Source organism: Notamacropus eugenii, chromosome 1, assembly GCF_028372415.1.
Source record: "Notamacropus eugenii isolate mMacEug1 chromosome 1, mMacEug1.pri_v2, whole genome shotgun sequence".
Lineage (NCBI taxonomy): Eukaryota > Metazoa > Chordata > Mammalia > Diprotodontia > Macropodidae > Notamacropus > Notamacropus eugenii.
Genome location: NC_092872.1, coordinates 529134211 through 529153159, shown reverse-complemented (window position 1 = coordinate 529153159; position 18949 = coordinate 529134211). Strand labels below are relative to the sequence as shown.

Here is an 18949-nt window from a genome sequence, read left to right as displayed (position 1 = left end):
TTTCAAGTTTTCTTGGCAAAGACACTGGATTTCTTGTTGTTGTTGTTCAGTCATTTCAAGTCTTGTCCAATTCTTTATCACCCCATTTCAAGTTTTCTTGGCAAAGACACTGGAGTGGTTGGCCATTTATTTCTCCAACTCATTTTCCTGATGAGGAAACTGAGGCAAACAGGGTTAAGTGACTTGCCGGAATCATACAGCTAGTAAGTGTCTGCAACTAGAATTGAACTCCAGAGGATGAGTCTCCCTGACAACAGATCCAGCACCCTATCCACAAGGTCACCTAGCTACCCCACTACCACTGATGCAGGCTGTTATCGTTACATGAAACAATAGTATTATCCTCAGTGCAAAAGCCACTTATTTTTTTCCCAATTTTTTTAACATTTTTATTCAGAATTTTGAGTTCCAAGTTATATCCCTCCTTTTTCCCCTTCCTTCCCCCCTCTCTGAGATGGTAAGCAATCATATATAGGTTATACATGTGCAATTAGGTAAAACATTTCCATATTAGATATTTTATAGAAGATAATTTGAATAAAAGAAAAAAAGAGTGAACAGTAGCATGCTTCAGTCTATATTCAGTCAATATCAGTTCTATTTAGGCAGATAACATGCTTCATCATCAGTCGTTTGGGATTGTCTTAAATCATTGTATTGCAGAGAATAGCTAAATCATTCACAGTTCTTCATTGAATAATCTTGCTGTTACAGTGTACAAAGTTCTCCTGGTTCTATTCACTTCACTATGCATCAGTTCATGTAAATGTTTCCAGGTTTTTCTGAAATCATCCTGCTTGTTATTTCTTACAGCATAATATTCCATTACAATCATACACCACAGCCTTTTTAGCCATTTCCCAATCCAGTTCTTAGCCACTGCAAAAGGAGCTGTTAAAAATATTTTTGTACAAATAGGTCCTTTCCCCATTTATTGGATGTCTTTGAGATATCGACCTAGCAGTGTTAAAGCCACTTATTTTTAATAACCCAAATGGTTAAGCTTGCATTACAGCAGCATAAAAAAATAAAAATTTTCCAAAGGAAAGAAGAAATTATAGAATTATTCATTACAGAAATGAACAGATGGGACTGAAGATAAACTGATATGAAATTTCTCTTTCCTTGGCACCATTAATTAACGTCTATAAACCACACTCCCCTGTAGTAAGCCAGAATTCCAGCTGTGATGATGTAAGTCCATTTGGTGGCACACGGAAAAACCACTGATGTTGAGCTGAGGGAAAATATATGTTAAGAAATTGTGAATAAGAATAAAAAGCATAGATTACATCAGTATTTTTATAATGACACATCCACTAGAGAGGCATGTAATGAAATACTTAGAGGAGTTTGGTACATGGAGTTTAGTCCATGTACAACCAAGTCATGGGTCAGGGTAGTCCAATAATAGTTTTGGTGATATTTTAAGATGAAAATTCCTATAGATGTTAAGAAAAATGAAGTGAATATCCCCAAGATGGAAAGATTGCACAGGCATCCTGCACAAGACCTAACCAGATTTGTTTGAGTACTCCCCTCCTCCTCATATGTTCTTTGGCCATGAATCAAATTAGCACTGCTAACATGGAAGCAGAAAGAGGAAATCATTTCAAAACATAATGAAGTATATTCCAACATCTAACATGTCTCCATTTGCCAGAAAACTCTTTTAAAATGGGTAATTCTTATTTGTTATTTCTTAGGATCTTGTATTTAGAACTGAAAGGGACCTTATTGGCTATTAAGTCAAACCCCCTCATTTTACAGATAAGGAAATTGACACAGTTTGTGACTTGCCTAGAATCACACACCTTTTAAGTGTCTAAGGCAGGATTTGAATCTCAGTCTCCTAGGAAACAGTACACACAGAAAGCAGCTAGCTCTTCAAAATAAAGAGGTTGCCTCTGTACCTTCTGTAAAGTAGAATTTAGCACTCAGTCTGTTGTCAGAGGGCCTGGATTCAAATCGCAACTCTGCTGCTGTTTCACCTTGTATCACTTAAATTTCTTTGGGCCTCAGTTTCCTCATGTATAAAATGAAAGTATATAACCTCTAAGAGCCCCTTTTTATATTTTTTTTTGTTTTCAATTTCAATTTATTTTTTCTACTTATCAAAAAACTATTTTCTATCGCTCCTACCTCTCCTATAGGCAGGGGCTGGGGGGAAAGGATCTTGTAACAGATAATGCTTAGTCAAACAAAGCAAATTCCCACATTGGCCATGTCCAAAATATATGTGTACCCAGAATCCATTACCTCTCTGTCAGGAGGTGGGTAACATGTTTCATCATCAATTCTCTAGAATCATGACTAGTTATTGCATTGAGTCTTCAAGTCTTAAGTCTTTCAAAGTTGTCTTTACAATGATGATGTTACTTTAAGAATTGTTCTCCTGGTTTTGATCACTTCACTCTATGTCAGTCCATACAAGTTTTCTCAGGTTTCTCTGAAACTTGTCTCTTTCATCTTATCTTATGGCACAATAGTATTCTATTATATTCACATACCTTAATTTGTTCAGCCATTGCCAATTGGTGGATATGCTATTAGTTTCCAGTTCTTTGACTCCATGAAAAAAAACCTGCTACAAATAATGTGTACAAATTTTGTACATATGGGTCTATGAAGGATAGGAGGCAATATGCGTCAGGCAATTCAGACCACTACCACCATCTTAACCAGCATGGGCCCTTAGACCTTGATAGAGACAACCCAGGACTCTGAACCCAAGAACCTTGAGAATAGCAGTATCTCTTAAACTACCAGACCTAATTCCAACCTATAACCTGCAGCCATCATTGAAGGGAATAATCATTGTTAAAAGAGGCCTAACTTTCCCATCAACACCAGCAATAATTGCTGACCAGCTTCCACCAACAGGAAGATAAGCACAGAAGCCCTGAGAGTGCAAATGTCCCTCTCCCTCCCCCAGACCACTAGTTCTGCTTCCATCTCTAGCATCACAGCCCTTACTGGGGAAGTGGCTATCTCAGTCCCCTGCCCCAGGACAGGCAAACCAACCTGGCTAAAGCAGCAAGGTACCTTTGGAAGAGAGACAGTAGACAGCATGTACCAGGCAGGTCAGGGCACCACCATCTCCCCTCAGACATGGATGGAGACAGCCAAGGACCCTGAACCCAAAACATTGAGAATGGCAGTGCCTCCACAGCTGTCATTCTGGGAAGCACCTTGGGTTGAGATGGAGCCTGGCAATGACTACTGCCACATCTATTGAAGAAAATAAAGTTGTTGTCACCAAAGTTCTTAGTGATGTCAACGGCTCAGTCTCAGAAACAGATATTTTATCAATGGTAGTAATAAGAAGAGGCATTGCCGTCTGTCCTTGGTACTTTATCCTAAGCCCCATGAGAACCTTCCATCTGAATTTTAGCTGCAAGTTCCTTATGTGTTTGTTGTGTCCCCCATAACATAAGAGCCCCTTGAGAGAAAGGACTTGCTTCTGTTTGTGTCCCTGTGCTTAGAGGAGGGCTTTGCTTATAATAAGGGTTTTCTAAATACTTCCTTCATTCATTAAGAGATTTTCCCTTCACTCAGTTATCTCTTTAGCCTAAATCCAAAAATAATTATGTATATTGGAGAGAGTCATAACTGAAAAGACATGGAGGAAAATACAAAATTTTAATTTAGCATTTATTGTGCTTAAATTCTCTCTGAAAAGGGAGACATTTTCAATCAAGACCCACACTGCTTTATTTTAAGAGTTTACACTATGAAAGTTGATTCAGACCTACTGTCCAAAAGGAGATAATTTGATCCTAGAGTGAAGGATATCAGATGACAAACCAACTACTGCTACTACCACTGTAATACCAAAAGAACTAGAGAAAGTCCTTAAACACATGGGATAAATTCCTTATGTAAAATTTGTAGAAAGAAACAGACAAGAATCACAAAGTATAAAAGGGCATATAGGGGTTCAATGCATTCAATAATAGTAACTGGTTGAGCTACAGTTACGTTCAACTTTTAAGTTATAATTTGCCTTAGCATGCACATCTCTACTGCCCCCTTGTAACTATTAGAAGATGTGTTTCTTGAGGACAAGACCCATACATTAGTAATCTTTTGTATTCTCCACAAAACTTAGCATAAGCATTTGAATACAGTAGTTATTCAGTAATTATTTGAATGACTTAATGGTCTGAACGTTTATTGTCCTTTTGGTATACTTCCCTGTAAGACCTACCACCAACCACTATTACTAATTTTTACATTTTAGATTTAGATTTACTTTTGATCTTTATTTTAATCATATTTCATCAATATAAAAATGTTACGTATAAGGAGAAGAGCCTTACAATGTGATTTTAACTTAGGATCTACACATTTGTTTACAAATAAACAATATTATTCTAATTATTATAATATCCTATGTTGGCTCACCCAAATGTGCAACATCTGATTTTTTCCAAAGGAAAGACTTAGAAAGGAATTTAGAAGAAAAAAGAGGGTTTGGGTTTTTTTGATATGACTCACAGAAGTAAGAAATAAGGTAATTCAGTACTTACCTGGCATTGGAGTTGGGCCAACTTGCTATAGATACCTCTTTGGCAGAGGTATTCCTATTATATGAGGATTCCCCTACAGCAAAAACTCTTTGTATTAAGCTTTCAATATTATAGGACTTGGGAGGCAGTAGAGTATAGTGGATAGAATGCTGGATTGAATTAGAAAGACCTAGGTTTACATCCTGCCTCATATACTTGTTTGTTGTATGATCCTGGGCAAGTCACTTAACTTCTCAAAGCCTCAGTTTCTTCATCTGTAAAATGGAGATAATAACACTTATTTTGTAAGTTTATTGTATCAACTGAGATGTTATATAATTAGCTGTTATTATTGGGATCCTAACAATATGAAATGAATGAAATTAAGAATCTTTGAAATTCATATGAAAGCAAAGAAGGAATGAAGGATTGTGTTCTCTGAAGAAGCAGATATCAAAGGAGACTTTCAGAACATCTAAAAGCCCATTAGACCATTGGTCTTTGTAGTCACTTTTGCCATAACCAGTGGAGGATATTGGCCCTTTCCTATCTTCCCATCTTTATTTCACATTACTCTCCTTTACCCAGGCTACGTAAGTGCCATACTAGACTAATTAGCTATTCCCCTAACTGGACATATTGTCTACTGCTGCCATGCATTTGGATTTTTGTTTGTAAAAATTACTTTTCTTCATGCCTTTTGTTTTTATATCAAAGTGCACTTTCTGCAGGAGACCCTTTCCTAGTCTCCCTTTCCCCCACTCAGCTCCTATTAAGATTTACCTCTGAGATGTATTCTGTGTATATCTTATATGAGTCTATTTATTTATATGCATGTATGTTATTTGCGTGTACACGCATCTCTCCCCTATTAGAATCTAAGAACCTTGAAGGCAAGGAATGTTCTTTTTCCCTTTTTTGTCTCTCCAGCACTTAGCATAGGAACAGGGAAGGAAAGAGCTACAAATACAAGTGCAATGTGGGCAGGACTTTAAAGTCCATATTGGTCTGAACCCCTCCACAAAAGAGGGGTTCCAGGAGGAAGTCATCAGTAGAAGTTGGAGATGTAGGCCTTGCAGAGAGAAATTACGGAGTGAACAGACTGCAGAGAAAATAAAATATTCCAAGACAAGAAGGCTCCAGGTGTAGAGGAAGTTCCTGGAAATGCCTTGCACATAAGGCTTATTAAATGCATGTTGACTGACTTACTGACATCACACTTATTTCCAGATGTGCCACTCCTCCCCCCCCCCATTAATAAATGGAATTCATGAATGAAGCCTTTCTTTTAGAAAAAGGTTTTAATCTCTTGCTAAAGGACATATTCAGCCAGAGACACTCAGCAACTTCCCCTACCCCCCATGAAGGCCAAACGACTAACAAGGAGCCTCTGGTGATTCATACCCTTTAGCAAGAGGCCAAAGTATGTGTCCATCCCCATGGAGCTGAAGTTAATCAAAACCAACTGACACAGTGAGTGCTTCTGATGGCATATGCTACACTCCACACCCACAATCCCTAACCTCTCCAAGAACCTCTATTCATTTGTGCAGGTTATTCCCCATTCCTGGAGTTCACTTGAACCACTAATATTCTCCTGCTCCCTTAAACTTAGCCCATTCCAGTGACCTTAAACCCCCTACTGCCAGGGTATAAACCCCATTCTGCATCTTAAGCTCAACTCCCTCATTCCTACCCACCTTCACCCGATGCCCTCAGTGTACTACATCAGATCTCCCTGCCCCTTTCACTGTGCCTTCTGTGGTGCCTATTCCATAATTAACAAATTTCTTTCTTTCTTACATCTTCTGTCCCTCCCTGAGACATGGCTCTCTTCCAACAACACACTACCCTCCCTTTATAGTACCAGCAACATTTTCTCTTATAACCTGCTCTAATATGGTTATGATAAGGGAGCTGGAATATTCACTGTTCTCACTGACAGTAACAGGCTTTCCTTTAATCACATTCTATAAGCAACCTCTCTTCCTTTGATATTTCCTCTTCAATTTATCACCTAATCCAGGTCTTGGCAGCTAATATCTGTACATCACCAGGACATTCTCCTTTCCTTAATGAGTTCAGTGCCTGGTTCACAATCTTCCTCCCCTTTCTGTCTCTTGTTTTCATACTATGGGACTTCATCATACATATTCATACTCCCTCAAATACCCTAACATTCTAGTTCCTCAATCTATTCAGTTTCCATGTCCTATTCCACCACAGCACCTCACTACGTAGATAGCTGACCACACCCTTGACCTTGACATCACCCATAACTTTTCTACTTCCATATTTATGAACTTTGACAATCATTCTTCTGATCATAATCTTTTAGCACTCCATCTTTCCATATGCCTTGTGACCTCTAACACAGTCTTCATCCAAAACATGCTCTGTATTCCCTCCACCCCTCATTTCTTTCCCTGGCCATTATCCCTGAACTACATCATCCTCTCTTGCCTATCTCAACTCTTTAGTGACTCACATCAGCTCTACACTACCCCATACACTATTTCCTTGCCCCTTCATCCTGTTGTCAATCATACTTTGCCAAGCCTCAACCCTGAACTGCTCCCACCATCCACTTCCTTTTCTTTTATTCCCACATAGCTGAACAGAGCTAAAGGAAATCACAAAGTTGTGCTAACAGGGCCCACTGCAGATTTAAGTGATGTGATCTCTACTAGGCCCTAACCTGCCTCAAGGCAAAGCATTCTCTTTTTTTCTTGCTTATTTTTTTATCCCTGTCTCCATAGTGGCCATTCCAAATGTTCTCTTTGAGCCTTCAAGTCTCCATTCTCTTCTTGGCTCATGAAGCGTCTCCTCATAGTGTTTATTCCAGACTTTCTCTCTTTGAGCACTCCCTCTACTCTCAGCCTCATACTTCACTGAAAAAAAACAGACCATTTGGCAAGACCTCTCTTTTCTTCCCTTGTCCTCATTTCGCATCACGGAGGCATCTCTCTCTGTCTTTTCCTTCACTTTGACCTCAAATGAAGAAGTAATCCTTCTCACGTCATAAACAAATCAGAGAAACAGAAGAAATTTCCTTTCAGAGCTATGGTTAGGGAAAAATTAATGACCACATCCTTGTTTGAAAGGGTCACAGAACAATTAATACAATAACACTGTAGAGAAAAACTAAGACTTAAGCTTTCTGATCAATGCCATGATCATGTTTCCAGAGTGTTGATGACAATCTGTGCTACTTACCTCCTTTCAGATAGGGGATGGATTCAACATCCTGAAAGAGATATACTTGTGCTCATAGCTACCATGGGAGTTTGCTTTCTTTGACTATGCATTTTTGTCACAGAGATTTTGTTTTTCTTTTAATTAGGGTAGAGGAATAGAAGGAAGAGAAATTAAGTGCTTATTAATTGAAAATTAAAATAAAAAATTATTTAAAGATAGCCCTTCTCCTTGACATGTTTCCATGTACATCTTTGAACCTATTCCTTCTTCCCTTCTCTAGCAGATTATTCCCACTGTCATAACCACTCTTTCTGTTATCTTCAATCCCTCCCTGTCTACTGGTTCCTTCTTTGATTCCTAGAAGCTTGCTCTTGTCTCCCTCATTCTTTAAAAAATAAAATAAACTCAACCTAAACATTCCCACTAGGTAATCTATATCTCTTCTATTCTTCATGATTAAACTCAAGAAAGCTATATAGGTTCCTCTACTTCCTGTCCTTGAACTCCCTTCTGAAACCCTTACAAATTGTTTTTCAGTTTCATGATTCAGCTGTGACCGTCTTCTTCAAACTTACCAGTGATCTTTTGACTGGCAAATCTAGTGACCTTTTCTTAATCTTGAGTCTCCTTGAGTTCCGTTTGACACTGTCAGTCACATTTTTCTATATGCTCTCTTCCCTCCAGGTTCTTGTGATACTTTTTTTCTCTCTTGGTTTTTCTATCTAACTGCTTCTTCTCAGTCTGCTTTGCTGGTTCTTCATCTATGCTATGCCTACTAATCTTGAGTATCCCTTTAGGTTTTGTCTTGGGCCCTCTTTTCTTTTTTTCTGCATTCTATCCCACTGGATGATCTCATCACCTCCTGTGGGTTCAATTTTTGTTTCTTTCCAAATGATTTTAAGATATATATACATCCTTAGTCCCTCTGCTGACCTATAGTCATACATCTACAGGTGCCTCTTTTCACCTAAAGCTGAATTCCTATAGATAACCTAAATTCAGTATTTCTAAAACAGAATTATATTTCCCCCAAAATTTTTCCCAGTTTCCCTATTAGTAGTGAGAATACCTTTCCAACCACCCAGGCTTGCATCCTTGGTATCTTCTTAGATTTCTCTCTATCACTTATATATCTAATCCATTACTGAGGCTTACTAGTTTGGCACCTTCACAGCATCTCTCACGTGTCCACTTTTCTACTCTTACATTGACAGCTCTAGTTTGGAGCCTGATTACTTCTCCCCTGGACTGTTTCAGTAGCCGTGGAACTATTTTTCCTGTCTCAAGTTTCTCCCCACTCGTCATACACTCAGCTGCCAAGGTGATTTTTCTAAAGCGTAGTTGTAATCATATCACCTTGGCTGCTCCATGAGCACCAGTGAGTCATTGTTACCTCCACAATCAAATAATGCTGTCTGGCATTAAAAAAGCTCTTCATAACCCAGCCTCTTTCTGCCTTTCCAGCCTTCTTACTTTTTTCTCTTCCCCATGTATGCTACAGTCCAGCCACACCTGCTTACTTGCAGTTCCTCAAAAAGGATGTTTGTGTGTTTACTGTCTCATATACCTAGAATGCTGTGCCCCCTCTGCCTTTTAGTTTTCCTGCCTTCCTCAAATCCTGCCTTCTACAGGAGGCCTTTCCTGATTCCTCCAGATGCAAATTCCTTCCCTTTTCAAATTACCTTCATCTACTCTGTATACCTCTTATAAATACTTCAATATTTACCTGTTGTCTCCCCCGTTCAGATTAATATTTTTTAAGGACAGAGACTATTTTTTCTCCTTTTGTTGTATCCCCAGACTTCAGGGATACCTAACAAATAGTAAGCATTTAATAAATGCTTATTGACTGACTGAATCTCCTGCCCCCCTTATCTCCACATTTCAAAGTCTTTCTTTTCTTGCAGAGGCTTAGGTCAGGCACGCAATCCTTCAAGAACTTTCATTTAGTCAACCTCCTTCATACTGTTCTGGATAAGTGATTCATTGTTCCTCTTAGTACCATGGATGCTACGTAGTGATGAAGCTCGCCACAGCATTTCTTTACTAGACAGTTCTTATTGGAAGTTTTCCATTATATTAGACCAAAAATTACTTCCTTGTGACTTCCATTGAGCTTTATCCCTTTGGACCAATCCGATTAAGTTAATCCATCTTTCACATGATGGCACTTCAAATAGTCATGAAGTGTTTTTCATTTTAGGTAGGAAATAACTAGAACATTAATTCATAGTGTAATTCTCTGGGCTAAAATATCAAGTCTAACATCTTACATTAAGAGGATTAATTAGTTCATGTTTATAAAGTATAGTGCAGAGATGCCCTTTTTAAATGTTAATTTTTCTAAAAACTACATCATAGCATTTTGCTAAATATAAAAGCTCTAATATTCATCATTTCTTTGGTACAGGTTGGCAAAGATTCTTTTGGCAGTGATTATATAGAAAACTTAAAACAGAATGATATTTCTACAGGTAAAATTTCATCTTTTAAAGTTTAAAAAATCTTTTTTTTTGTTCTTATTTTGGGAGGGAAAAAAGTTGGCTAAAAAAATATTTATTATTGTATTATTTTCTAGTGGCCAAAGATTTTTTTCTCTCTCAGTATTTTGTCTAGCCTAGTTGGTGTAATTTAATTCCTTAGTGATCATTTCTTCCAGCAGATGTGAAGCAAAAGCAGGTTATTACTGTTTATCAGGTGAGCTGGCTTCAAACTGAGGTGGCAGAGAAAACGGGAGTATACAGACCTAAAAGGCATTTAGGATATAAGAGGATAAATTCAGAAAAGGTAGAACTGGAAAAGACCTTAGTGGAGAGAAGTTTTCATTCAATAAACATTTATCAAATGCCTGCTATGCATGAATTAAGAGACAGGATCAAAAACCAGCCTAGGAATTTGCAAGTCCTGGATTTAAGCCCAGCCTCTGACACATGCTCCAGCCCTTGGCCCAAGCATCGCTCTCAGAGTGTAAACTGCTCTTAGATGATTTTCTAAAAAATTGTATATGCCTTGTTTGATGCCCATCTATATTGTTGGTGTCGGTTTCCTCTTTGAGAGTTCTTTGGACCAATGAACACACAGGCCCAGATCAGAAAATGTAATGTACACACACACACGTGTGTATGTATTCATACACATATGTATGTGTGTACATGTGTATCCAAGTGTGTGCACACCCATGTGAGTGGATATATTGTACAAGATGCATCTAGTACATTTCCCTCCTTTTACTGAAAAGGAAACAAGCAAATAGAGGCGGAGCAACTCGTCCAAAGTCAGACACTTAGTAGAAGGACTGTCATTACTGTGACATGTGACACGCTACCACCATGCTTCATCTTCTCACAGCTTCACCTACCGTGATTTTTTTTGTGGAAGGCCTATAAAAATGGAAACAATTGATGATTTTTGGTTTTGACATCTTACCTATCTCTTATTTCAAGTCTTTTCAGTAAAGGAAAGAAAAAAAGAGAGAAGTGATTTAGAAAAGAAAAACTGATTGAGGAAGTCTTACATGCCCAGATTTCTTTCAATATATATTACAAAGCAATTATCCTCAAAACAATCTGAGGTCAGACAAATAAAGAGAAAAATAATTTGATAGAATAGAATAAATATACCAGACATTTAAAAATTAGTATTAGTTTACAAAGTAGTATACAAAAAATTAGTATTTCACTTTTTTTCCCAATAAGAACTCAAAAAAGAATTCATTTTTAAATAAATTTATTTGGAAAATTCACTGTCAATGTAGTGGGAAAGTATTTAGATTCATTTTTTTCATATATTCCATTAATTTCCAAGAGGATAAGAAATTTAAACATGAAAAAATGAAAGAAAATTGAATAAAATATCTGAATTGTGCTGATTAGTTTTTTAAAATTCAGCAGATGAAAGAATTATTGATGATAGATAGATGTGCTTCCATGCATTAAAATTAAAATTTTTCTCTGCCACAGAAAGGAATATAATTGACTGGAAAGAACTAAGAGCAATGTAAGAAACATGACGGTAGAGATATTTTTATGGAAAATGTGACTTTAAAAATAACATCTGAAATATATGAGGGACTGTTAAGTCAGTCACAGTGGTAACTCCCAGACCACAAGAGATAAATGACCAAAAAATACAAACTTGCAATTTTCAAAAGAAAAAACACAAATTATTAATAATTGTTTGAAAAGATGCTTAATTTCACTAGTAACAAATGAGGTACAAATTAAAACAACTTTAAGATACCAACTCACATCCATCAGATTGGCAAAAATATTAAAAAGTAACAAAATTCAGAGCTGGTATTGCTGTGGGAAAAAAAGATGGATTCATTCAATCCTGGGAGAATTGCAAACTTGCAGAATCTTTTTGGAGAATAATATTGAAGTTAAGTAAAGTCTGCCAAAAAAACCCATAACCTTTTACCTAATAATATCATTTTGGAGACTAAACCCTGAAAATTCTATAAAAAACAAAAAGCTATTTGTGCAAAGATTTCCATAGAAGTATAATTAATACACAGTTAGGAAAAGTTGGAAACAACTTAAATGGCCAACAATGGGATTATGGTTAAATAAATTATGTTACTTTAATGTAATACAGTGAATACAAAGAAATCTAGAAAAACCTGTATGAAATAATTCAAAATTTTTTTAAAAAGCTAACTACAATCATATGAAGACAATTACAACGAAAAGACAAAGATTTTTGAGAGGGATCCAAAGGGAATGCAATGACTGAAATAGCTTTATTATATTTTATTAATTGAAATTAATTTAGATGTAAATTGTCACCATGTACATATATTTGTGTTGATTAACTGTGCTGAATTTTTTAACTCACTTGTTTAAAAAAGGGAAGTGCCACTGCATTATCTAAAAAGACTGGAATTTGTGGCCACTGCTATGAAAAGATCCATCACAATATAGACTCCTTTGCTTCTTTTTTCTTTGTAGGTACAAAGTACTTTTCAATGGAATGTAAGCTCCTTGGGGAAGGAAGGGTTTTGGTTTTGCACATACAGCCCAAGCACCTGGCACAGTCATTGCCTGATACACAACAAATGTTTGTGGCATTGAAGTATTTGTTCATTTCTTTGCTGTTACTTTTTCAAAGTATAGTATGCATGTTGTGTTCTATCTACTATTTTGTAATATTTTTTTCTCTTTCAGAATTTACATATCAGACCAAGGATGCTTCTACAGGAGCTGCTTCAATAATTGTCAATAATGAAGGTAATTATTTCTTATATCAAAGCACAATTTTAGACAAGAATATTTTACCTTCAAAACTTTAAAGAAGGCATCACTTTTGCTCCACTCTGCTGTGTAATTCTCATCCTGCCACTGGTTTTCCTTGAAAAGTCCCAAAATACAATTTTATTAAATCAACTATTTCCACTGATTTTCTCCTAAGTTATTTATTCAGGAATAATGTCTGTTGATTTTTATAGAGTTTTGGAATCATCATTTTGTGGTTGTTCAGTCATTTCAGTCACTCTTTGTGGCTTTCTTGGTGAAGATACTTGAGTAGTTTGCCATTTCCTTCTCCAACTCATTTTACAAATAAGTAAACTGAAGTAAACAAGGTTAAATGACTTGCCTAAGGTCACACAGCTAGTAAGTGTCTGAGGCTGAATTGGAATTCAAGTCTTCCTGGCTCCAGGCCCTGCACTGTATCCACTGCACCACCTAGCTGCACTGAGTCATTACAGGTCAACATTTTATTCCTTAATATCCAGTTGTACTTTTCATATAAGCCTGTATTCATATTTATCTATAAAAGTAGTTGTATTAACTATTTTATTGAATGTGATGAATAAAAATACATGCAAGGAAAACAATTGGACACAAAGTAGTTTCTGAACATGCCCTGGGTGCCAGGCAGAAACTATTTGCTTTTAACTTGTCTTTTGTGTTCATTTGGGTTCTGAATCTGAATACTGGCCAAATGATAAATTTCTCTGTTTACATCAAAATCTTACAAAAGCTTACTTATATCTGTGAAAAATTAAGCTCATCATATTTTCTTCGATTAAATTCTTGCTCCTGATTTCAGATTTTGCTTGCATTTGGTAAGCCAAGAATCACAGAACTGACTGGGAGTTCTCCGTATTGTGACAGTAGGCAGATTGGTTTCCATTATATTCCAATATTTAAAAGTCTAGATATATCATTATCCACCTTAAACTTCATTTAGAATAATTATGGCTAGCAACTACAGCTAATTCTTTGTCTAATACCTCTTCTTGTATGATAGCTTCAAATTCAGAGGACCATAAATTTAGAGAGCTTAGGGGCCTTCAAAACGATCTGGTCCAGCCCTCTTATGTTATAGATTAAATTTTAAAGAAGAAACTGAAACCCAGAGGGATCAAGGTAACAAATAACACACATAGAATCCGAACCTTTGTCTTCTGACTTGAAATGTGGTATTCTTATGTATACATACATATATAAGAACTGGAAGAACTATGTATGTGTGTGTATACATACACATATACTTTGAGACAAACATATATAAATATGTAAAAGAAATAAGGAAGATATAAGTGTGCACAGGGTATTGCAAAAGTCTTAGTGCTGTATCTATGTGTTTGTGTATATACTTCCCTTATTTTTCTTCCTAGAGTTCTATAATGGGAGTAGAGGGACCTCAGAGATTATCCTTACTCTACAATAATAAAGTTGTCCTTTGCATTTGAAGGTTATGCATATACTTCGAGTTATTTTTCTGAGAGTAGGGAAGGGTTTATGCTGATCTATCCTTCATCCTCTTTTCCAATCAGCACAATGCCTTTGTCAGGTGACTGGTTAGAGTTTGTTCAAAGTTATTTTTAGGTCACATCTTTTATAGACAAATCAGTCTTCCATGAGAGCCGCCTCTGGAATTTACTGCATTCATCTCTACAGAGAAGCCCATGGCCAGGCACCAGGAGCATCTCTGGTGCAGGCTCTTGTGCATATGACAGTGGGTTCAAGCTTGCTAAATGGGTCAGGTTTGAGTGTCCCATTTCTCCCTCCCCTAAGAAAATATGGAAATGGATAATTCTGAGGTTGTAATATTAGTAAGTATTATTATCAGTATCAGATCCAGCTTAACATCTGTTAAATATTTTTAAACATATTTCAAATTATAGACTTTTTGTAATATAGAACTCTGCCATGATTGCTGCCTTATTTGCTTGTACACACAAACCGACTGTACATAGGTCATTGATGATGTGTATCATTCAAATTTGCTCCTATTTTTACCAACAAAGGTGAAGTCTGAGCTTGGATTTCCAAGGCCCTTACCACAAATTCCACCTATTTCCCCACCATCATCACTCTGTTTACCCATCTCAAAACAACATTCCCACAGACATACTTCATTTCACTTGCTCTCCACTGCTTACTGAGTTAAGCATAATCCCTACCACAATTAGACTGTCGCCTACTTTTCAAGTTTTACCTCATACCTCCTTCCTTCCTAATCGGTCATTCACTGTGCCCTATTACCTTGTCCTCCTGTCTCCCCTTTGTGCTTTTTCTTACCCTGCCCCACATTTCTCCATCCCTACCTCTGCTTGTTGAAACACCTCCATTTCTGGAAGGTCGAACTCAGGTATCATCTCTTTCATGAAGCCTTCCCTGATCAGCTAGAAGTAAACTCCCTTCTCAGGATATTTTTATGGCCCTTTGTTTAGACTTTTCCTTTTTACTTCTTACCTTCTGCCTTGTGTTATGGTTATTGGTGTACATATCATCTTCCCCTTATTAGATTACAAATTTCCTAAAAGCAGAAATTGTGTCACTTTTCTCTATTGTTTTCTTACCACTTAGCGTGGAGACTTGTACATGGCACAAAATTGACAAAGTTCTCTGTGACATACATGCTTTAAGCATTGTTGTTTCCTTTTTACAGATGAAGAAACTGAGGCCCAGGCAGGTAGTCCATGGTCACACAGCTAACAGTGTGTCACAACTCTAATTGAGCCTAAATCACTTGACTCCAAATCCACAGTTTTTCAGCCAAATCACAGTGCATCTCAGTCATCTCTTCTGTACAAAGGGGATGACAATATTTGTCCTGCTTACCTCACAAGGTTGTCATGAAGCTTGAGTATTTTATACCCAGATATTTATTTCAGTACTTCACTGATGTGGGTCCTCCTCCAACCATTTCAGATTGAAGCCTATCTGCCCCTTCTCACCCATCCTGTGTAATTCTTGTTTCATGTCCTTCCACAAATCCTCTGTAACTTGCTGAATAATTGTATAGTGCCATGTCAATGTAAGTTATTGCTATTGTTATTCTGTAATTTCAATATAAGTAGTGTGGCGTAGTGGAGAGAGTGTTGTGCTTATGAGTCAGGAAGATCTGATTTCAAGTCCTGCCTCTGACACTCAACAAACTGTATGACCGTGGGCGAGTCACTTAATCTCTCTGAGCCTTAGGCAACCCTCTAAGATTTATCTGCTAACTTACATTCAGATTCTGATCTATTCTGGTAGATAAGAGTTCCCATAACAACAAAATCATAATGCATTCATTGACATATGGACCTAATATAATTGAGTATTGCTAAATAACATTGATAAGTAACTTACTATTTTTATCAAGATTGAAAGTGATCAAAATATGATATGCAAAGAGGAAGAAAAACTGTGGTTACCAAAGTTACCCTTCATGGAAAGAGAAGTGATAAATTGAATAGGATTGTAAATTTAGAATTGAAAAGGACCAGAGAACTTGTATAATTCAACTTCACTTTCTGCATCATTTAGCATTCAAAAATTATTTGCTCATAGGTATTATAGGATTACAAAATAAGGTCATTTATGAGGAGTCTTATCAAGTCTTGTCATTTATCTAGTGACCTGTGCCAGATAACATTTTTTATCAGTGCCCTATCAAGTGTGGAAATAATGCCAAGCTCAAAGGGATGGCCAGCACCAGAAGACGGTCATGATTTTTTTAAAAATTTTGACAAACTAGAACATTGGGGAAAATCAAATAAGATGGAAAATTCTATGGTCCTGAGTCTATAAAAATGAAGTTTACTAGACCTAAATGTAAAGTCTTACACTTAAGTTAAAAAAAAAAACTACAAATCTAAGATGAGGAAGTCTGACTAGCTTGTAGTTCATCTGGAAAAGGCCTAGGGACCTTAGTAGGTTTAACACAAGGCAACCATGAGAGCTGATATCCAGGAAAGATAATGCAGTTTTAGGCTGCGTTAAGAGAGGCACCACTTCCAGAAATATGTAGGTGGTTATCCCCACTACCCTCTGCCCTGGTCAGACTACAAGTGAAGTAATGGTACCACATTTAAGAAACAACATTAATAAGCTAGAGTGTGCAGAGAACGACAGACAGGATGGTGAAAGGCCTTGAGTTCATGTCAAACAAAGCTTGGTTGAAGGAACAGAGAAGACTTAAGGGGATCATAACAAATGACCTCAGATATTTAAAAGACTGCCTGCCATATGAGAGGCATATTAGATTTGTTCTGTTTGGCCTTGATTGTCCTGATTGGCAATCAGAACTAGGATCAATGGGTAGAAGGTGTGAAAAAATCAAATTTAGGCTCAATGTGAAGAAAAATTTCACAATAACTGGAACTATCCAAAAGTGAAATGGACTGCCTTAGGAAGTGATATGTTTTCCTCCCATTTGGAGGTCTTGAAACAAGAGATTGTCAGTGTGTTGTAGAATGGATTCTTATTCAGGAATGGATTACACTAGATGCCCTCTGAAGTCCTTTCTAATTCAGAGATTCTGTGATGCCTGTTTTTGTAACTTAAATAAGTACCCAGAAATATCTTTCTAGGACAGAATATTATCGTCATCGTGGCCGGAGCAAATTTGCTGTTGAATTCTGATGACCTGAGGAAGGCAGCTGATATCATTAGCAGAGCCAAAGTAATTATCTGCCAGCTAGAAATATCTCCAGCTACTTCTCTAGAAGCCCTGACAATGGCCCGCAAGAGCGGAGGTAATTTTACACATTTGTCATTCTTTCTATGAAAACATCCCCATCTCTCTCATGCTAGCTTAAAATTAGCTTTTTTAAGAGGCAACTTTATTTTGATTTTGATCTCTTTAACAATTTTTCACAGCAAACTACTGTTCCTTCTTATATCTACTTGGCTTTACATTTGTCTTTTAGTTTTAGCAAATGTTAGGGAACTTTACAAATATGGTGAAAACTGAGCCATCTGGCTCAGTACCAGTCGCAGAGCTCTAAAAACTAGCATGTCAGATGTCCCCCAATACAAACCCTCAGCCCAGTTCCCAGGCCTAATGCCAGGACTGACTTGAATCACCACTGAAACAGCCCAACATAAACAGTTTCTGGTGATGTTATTTTAGCTTAGAGAATCTGGAAGTGAATCTTGTCACATAAACGTGTATGGTAATGGCACAGTCACCATTTGATAAACACCTTCAGAAGCTAGAGAGTCGTTTTCATTCGGTTCTGTAAAAGTTCCAAACCTTTTCTGCAACAGAAGGTTTATTTTCAAAATTCAGAATGTTTTTAAAGTAGTTTTTATTTTTCATGCAGTTTATCTTTGTGTATTTGGGAATATTTTTAGGTTTGGGAACTTCATGTAGGGCATTTTTGTTTCCCCAAGTGGACTCTTGATTAGTACTTTATCTCCTCTCCTTCAACTTCAATAGGTAAATGTCACTGAGAGTTTACTTTGGCCCCGTGCTAAGTGCTGAGAATATAAATATAAGCAAGCAAGACAATCCTTACCCTCAAGAAGCTTTTATTCTAATGAGGGAAGACAACATATAAAAGGGAACTAATACCTTTCTCACTCTGGGTGGTATGCCTCTCTTCATACAGCCTAAGATCATATTAATATTTTTTGACTGCTATATCACAGTCAGCTTATCGAGCTAGCAATCCACTCAGACCCCCAGATCTTTTCCAGACAAACTGATGTCTAAGAACATTTCCTCCATCTTGTATTTGTGAAGTCGATATCTTGAACCCAAGTTTAAGGCCATATATTTACCACATCTTATTTGATTTGGCCCACCATTCCAGTCTGTTAAGATTTGTTTTGGATTCTGATTCTGCCACTCATTTTGTTAGCTAGTCCTCTTAGCTTTGTTTTACCACCAAGTTAATAAGCATCTCATCCATACCTTCATCCAAATCACTGCGGGGGGGAAAGGAGCACAAGGCCATGGAGAGATCGATCCCTGGAGCCTTCTGCAAGAGACCATCCAGACTATTATCAGGCAACTAT

At 37.1% G+C, this 18949-nt stretch overlaps 1 protein-coding gene across 2 annotated transcripts in view; it reads left to right on the top strand.

Annotated features, from left to right (window-relative positions):
* Positions 1-18949, top strand: part of RBKS (ribokinase) — a 132668-nt gene that overhangs the window by 62153 nt on the left and 51566 nt on the right. For both annotated transcript variants that reach the window (XR_011972431.1, XM_072634067.1), the window contains exons 3-5: positions 10120-10183; positions 12875-12937; positions 17518-17682. Coding sequence is in view for 1 of the 2 variants with exons in the window: in XM_072634067.1 (XP_072490168.1) it covers positions 10120-10183; positions 12875-12937; positions 17518-17682 (292 nt within the window). In the remaining variant the exon portion in view is untranslated. The remainder of the gene's footprint in view (positions 1-10119; positions 10184-12874; positions 12938-17517; positions 17683-18949) is intronic.